A 6,314-nucleotide genomic window follows, 5' to 3' on the forward strand; every position below is an offset into this window, starting at 1 on the left:
TGAGTCCAAATAAAGCCCGGGAATAACGGCAAATAGACGTAACTTACCCACAAACATGCGCGCACAGGATCCACTAGCCGCACAATGCTCTTTTCTGCAAAATCTTTGCAAGTGGAATATAACTTTTACGCCAAAATATTGCATTTCGCTGCGTATATGCTCAAACCAAAGTCCATCCTAATATACGCTCATCTTCTTGCGGGTCACCGAATTCCATTGGCCACCGGGACCGTCATACCTCTGGCGGAAAAAGGCTGTGGAATACTTTCTTGCATCGCTGACACCCCGGGATGCCTAGATAAGGATCAAAAGATTAGAATCCCACTATGAATTCAATTACCTATCTTTTTTAAATCTTACAGGGCACATTGTATCTTTCAAAAATTGACTTTCATTGTGCGAATACTGAGCACCCGCGCGCAGCACGAGGTAACGCAAGTGGTCAAAAAGCGCGCGGAAAATTTCGTCAAAATTGATTTGCCATGTTAAGGGACAAAAGTTCGTGAGAAATTATGGGTGAATATCGAATACATGAGGTAGACGCAAAAAAAGTGGGTTCAAGCAGGGGAAAGTTTTGACCAGGAGAAGGGAGGTACAAAACTCGTCTAGTCAGTAAATGGATTTCCCTAGTGTTGAACACTATTTGAACTACGACAGCAATACCCCTTCATCAATGCGTATTTACGAATGAATTTACTTTAATTTTCTATTCTCAATGGAGTTTGTAGAATGTTCTGCAGACTAGGTGAGGCTGTGTCCCTTTTCAGGACATCGAGGATAGCACACACAGTAACGACACTCACATTATCTCATAGCATGAAATAAGGGAAAATCGTGAGTTACAATAATAGTTGTCTCGGGAAATACATGAGGTTGACAACCCATGTCCACGTCTACTCTTCACTCAAGTAACCAGGTGGGGAGATCTAAAAAAATTCTACTTTCGGTTTCGAGTTCGCTCACATTCAGTAGGTTTGTGCAGTATTTTTTATTTTGACAGTAAGTTATGCCCCAAATATTATGTGGAAGTTCACCAATCTGAGTGAAAATAAAAGTCCGGAAGTGAGTTTATCTTGTCTTTAAGGAATCAGATAATTACTTTGTTGTGTAATATTTACAACTGGGCCTACAGTTTGCATGTAGTCCGTTAGCTGTCTCCGTCTATCGTAGATTAATTATCAAAAAAGCAGCATTTTGCAATTCGGGAGAATTTTTTAAAGCCATCCAGTATCTTCTAATTGTTTTCAAATTAAAACCAGATGCCAATTTCATGAGGCCTTAAATTATATTCTATTGAGAACGAATTTATGACCAAGTTTTGCAAGTAGTGCGAAAACCGAATTAGTGATTTCTTAGAATAAAGCTACCTTACGAATAGTGTTGGGCGGTATCAGTGTGCAGCTCGCAAAATACCAACAGAAAATCCTCCGGTGACATTCGATAAGACAGTTAAATGTAGCAACACCCAGCTCTTCTTCGAGAGGCAGAAGTAGAGCTGACGTAGTATCACTGTTAGACCTAGTAGTGCGTGGTTTTGCGGTTTCCACGGGTTCAAAAAAGCAATGGAATATTGCCTTACTTTATCCACGCCGTCAACTTTGATCAGACAAATTATAGCCAATATATGATGAAATTCGGGTGAACCGAAATGCAGTTAGGTTGGCTCTCCGATTGGGGGAAAGTGCTGACTCAAGGCTTCAGCTCTCTACCGGTATGACTAAAGTCGATAAATGTTTGTCACCTAGACACAAGTGTTTCGGTCCACAGGTGTGTTCACGCACGCATAATGTAAAAGCCTTCCCACTCAGTCTTCAGGCAGTTAGGTAGGTGGCTTTCTCGTGTAGGAAAATTATTCAGGTGCACCATTTCTATATTTCTGATTAAACTATGTAACGTAATTTGAAAATACTAGTGGTTTTTTCCGCTTACTGTGGGATTGTTGGTAACTGTGGTATTGTGGCCTCATAGAGTACAGTCAATGCTCATATTATGGTAAATAAGCGGTCGCGTGAACGATATTCACGGGAACAGCGACGTTACTTGTGGGATAATTAGGTTACCCAGAGGAAACAAACACAATCCATTGTCAAAAGATGAGTATGTGAGTGGACTAAAAATACTAATGGCGAGCACAAAAATTTGGACATGTCACTCCATAACTCAACAGATAGTGAATTTCGTTGCATCTAAAAAAGATCTACGCACATTTTGGTTTAGAGTTACCGTGGTCAGAAATACCCCGAGAACAATTCGGATGACGACAGAGTATACTGCAGAAAATTGATGTAAAATCTAATGAATTTACCATGGGGTTCGGAATTGCGTTGATGACTAGCTGACTAGCCTAAATCAGTAGGCGCTCCGGCAGGAAATCATCTCCCGTCTAATTGTATGATGGAACTGGGAGGGTGATTTTTCACCTGATCAGCTTACTTGGACTTCATAAGTAGCTTATGACAATCTACAAATGATTTTGCCCCGACTGCAAACAAAAACAATCTGCAAGATATAAGTTCGAGTGTATCAAAAATGTGGAGTATGAGAAACCTAGTTGCAATGTCAAAATCGTCGTATTATAACACTTCTTTATGGACCATGTAACTGTGGAATTATTTAAAATGCGAGTCAGAATGAAATTCGCCTCCTTGATCTCCTAATTTGATGGGCAACTTAGCATTTATGAGTGCGTCCGCAGGTTTGTTACTCAGAGATTGCCTTTGAAAAAAACACTGAATTCGTTATGAAATCGTCAAGTGGTTCCATCATACAAAATTCAAAGAGATTTTCATTACAGCGCGTAAAACTTTACCATATTTCGGGAACAAAAGAAACGGGAACAAATTAGAAAATGTCATGTTTTTCTTCAAAAGAGCTGGACGACATTTTTAAATGTATGTCACTCGACAACCCATGATCTTTAATATTCCTGAGATACTCAGAGAATAAATAACCAACGGATTCAAATATTCATTCTTGAGACCGCGGGAATTTTATAGAAGACTTTTTAACCACCAGTTATCATCCGCATAAATTGTCTGGTAAATATTGTCCGATCAACAATTTTTTGAGTTATCATCGCTTTCAAAAATTGTAGTGACACAATTACATGTCATCTGAAATTAAAATAGCAGTTTCTGTGACATACATCAAATCGATAGGAAAACGTTCCAGAAAAATTTATCACTTCTGCAGTCAAGGCTGTTTTCCGCTTCAGTGGAATGCTCATTTGCGTTTGATTTCAAATGGGTTACAAATGGGGGTTTTCTTAGTAAAAAAAACGTGACTTTTTTCCATGAGAGATATTTGAATCTCGTTTGTGCATTCCTGTTTGTGCTACAATTACTTTCATTCACCTGGTTCGAAACGAGGGGTTTTTGGTAGTCCGATGAGGTGAACTATGATGAACCGGCCACCTAACACACTTTGGTTCTTCAAAAAGCTACTGATTTAAATGGAGCTAATGTCGGTAGATAGACTGGTCATCGTTGGTATGTTGACGACTGACTTTCAGTCATAGTGGGTAATGCCAGAAGGACTCAGAAAAATTGAATCGTGTGAAACACTGAAGCAGCAAGTTTTCAGCCTTCAGGTGGTCTGTTGTCCTAGCTTGGGGAGGCAGGTGAGTTAACACTGAAAGGAGGTTGAAAACCGTTTGACATCTCATTGAATCCCTCCATAGCAGCCAAAAGTGATGAAATATTTTGGCAATTCTTAGGTCAACGTCATATAAGTACATATGACTCCTCGGCTTGGGTTATGCACTCACTGAAATAGACCTTTTGGCAAGGATGACTAGCCAGAGTAATCTCGCGCTATTCAGATTGTCATTGTAGAATTTGGCAGCGCCCAGATAGCTATTACCAGCCGGGTAAGTAATTACTGATGAAATCCTTACTACCGCCTCAATTGCCCATACGATATTTTACACAAATTGCTATCGGAATTTGCAGCGTTTGATGATGTAGCTTGATTAAGTGGGCTAATCGAGATTGTGTCCAAAGGACCGACCGATTTCGCTGCTTCCTGTAAGCGGCTGTTTCACAAGAGTGCCGCTTGAAGAGGGTTTTCGCGTGAAATGTACATAGTGTATTGTGAAAAATGACCCATTGAAAAGCAGGTGGCGATAAAACCTGTCAAGAACATAGAGTACTTAACAAGTGTAATCTTGAAAACAAGAACTGCTGTATTGCAAATGCTTTGTCCAAAGCGTAATCGAGCGTGCTGGCAGTAAATACGAAAATGTAACTAACTTTATGTCTGGTTTGATGTGTCATGGATCAACTCACAGAAGTGAAAATGTCCGGACATATGGTGCAGATGGGCAGAAATGCCAGAACCGTGCCCAGAACCCAATCAGTAGCCAGAGGACCCCATCGCAAATGCCTAAAATGATCGACACAGAAAACATTTAGTTTTTTTAAATCTGAAATTCATCACCAGGATGGCTGGAATTTTAGACACACGGTCACCCAGTTCAGCCATATCCTTGCTGTTAGCTGCATAGGAAATAGGAACTGACTTAGGACAACGTAATACAGGTGAAGTAGCAAACACCAGACCTAACTAATGATCCTTAAGAAGGGTGAAGCTGATAGTGGGTTCCCAGAGTTTTCCGTGAATTTATGTGAAGTGTAATGTGAAGGAAAGGTCCAGTTCGAGTTCGTGGAGAATGAAAAATGAAAACGAAAAGGAGGCTAATCTGAGTGACCCTTGGAAAAAACAAATAATTGAACAATATGGATTACGTAAAATAAGATGATTACAGTAACTCGCATTTTTTTAGAAGCATACGATGCTTCCCGACGTATTAGTCTGAGAAAAATTAATCTTGTTTAGAATAAAGACTCATCTGGGGCTCATCTGGAGGCTGACGTCTCATCCAAACAGTACATCTTACACAGTCATTATTTTTCTCTGGTTTGTAGGGTTGTTTTGAGAGACTGAAGAACAAAACGTGAATAATTATTCCATATACTGATCCAGTCTTCCAAATAACACAGACATGTATTTCGAAGTCGACAGTGAGCCGAAATGAAATATTTGTGAGAATTATTAGGGTTTGTTTAGCAGGTGTCAGCATGGGCTGTGTTGATTGGTTCACTTTGCTTATCGACCAGTTTTAACCAAGGTCATCTTCGACCCCATGATCAATAGGTAAGGCGCATCAGCTGCATGCGGTTGGAACAAATGCATGCCACAGCAAGAGCAGTCGGAACATGTCTCCACCGAGTCCGAACAAATAGCAACATGCATAAAACGCATACTGGATTCGATCCGGTGCATAAAACCCCAACTAGTGTGCTTTTATAGATCCATCAATCTAGAAGCTTTGGGCCTGCAAATCAAACAACTGTGCAGCTTATTGCGTTCGGACTCCAACTCCCGCGCAGTGAAGCAAGAGAAAACCGATCACAGCCCTCCACCTGGACAGGATTATCTATTAGGTGTTTGCCGCACCAAACCCCCAATAAAAAAGCCTACAGTTTACAAAATCATACATTCAACGCGTTACGATAGCGGAAAAGCGCACAAAACTTACGGCAGAGCAAAACTCAACATGGGCGACAACATTACACAAGAGAATATCCAGGGTGTGGTAAATTATGCAACCGCGATCAGGGTTGACATCACACATGCCACCAAAATGTTGTGCGTTTTAGAAGATCTCATTAGGATGCTTGACCACAAATATTGCAAGCGTGGAAAACCGGATATCAAGGTGGCGAGTCAAAAGGATGTCCAGGTTAGTAGCAATTCAGGTGAAATTAGCCAAGTGCGCCGGACATTCGGAAGTTTGAGTGAATGTGTGTCCCGTATCAACTCCAGACGTCACATGGACCGTATTTTAATCCATCTCAGACGTCGGAGTACTGCAAATTCACTCATTTACTTGATCGATCAGGAACGTCATAAGAAATCACCTTGGCGATTGTAAAAAGCTATAAATACAGATGTAATCAGTCCATCCGTCTTCTTGTGTGCGTAGCAGGGCCAGTTGTGATAACTGGGCCATAGAACATTCACTGTGGATGGAATTCCAGCTACCTGAACGAAGGCAGCCTAAGCGGAGCGCAGACACTGGAATACATAGAATATCTGGGTAGGTCTCAACCTACTTAAAATACGACTTATGTTAAACTTAGCAACCACATTTACGGAAATTTTTTGCTGAAGTTAATGTAATTGAATAAAATTCTGCCTGAATGGCAGATAAGCACAGTGTAATTGACATAAGAGAAAGGTATGTACCGGTCCATTTAAGCGCCAAACTCTTCTTTCACACCATCTGGTCAGTTCAGTTCAATTTATCAGCT

At 40.7% G+C, this 6,314-nt stretch overlaps 1 protein-coding gene across 1 annotated transcript; it reads left to right on the forward strand.

Moving 5' to 3' along the window:
* Positions 1-5,191: 5,191 nt before the first annotated feature.
* Positions 5,192-5,932, forward strand: T265_14135 (hypothetical protein; the record flags this gene model as incomplete). Its single annotated transcript, XM_009172176.1, has 1 exon — positions 5,192-5,932. A coding segment is annotated over one exon (741 nt), but the record flags the coding sequence as incomplete, so codon positions are not given.
* Between the last annotated feature and the right edge of the window lie 382 nt (positions 5,933-6,314).

The sequence above is a fragment of the Opisthorchis viverrini genome (assembly GCF_000715545.1).
Source record: "Opisthorchis viverrini unplaced genomic scaffold opera_v5_147, whole genome shotgun sequence".
Lineage (NCBI taxonomy): Eukaryota > Metazoa > Platyhelminthes > Trematoda > Opisthorchiida > Opisthorchiidae > Opisthorchis > Opisthorchis viverrini.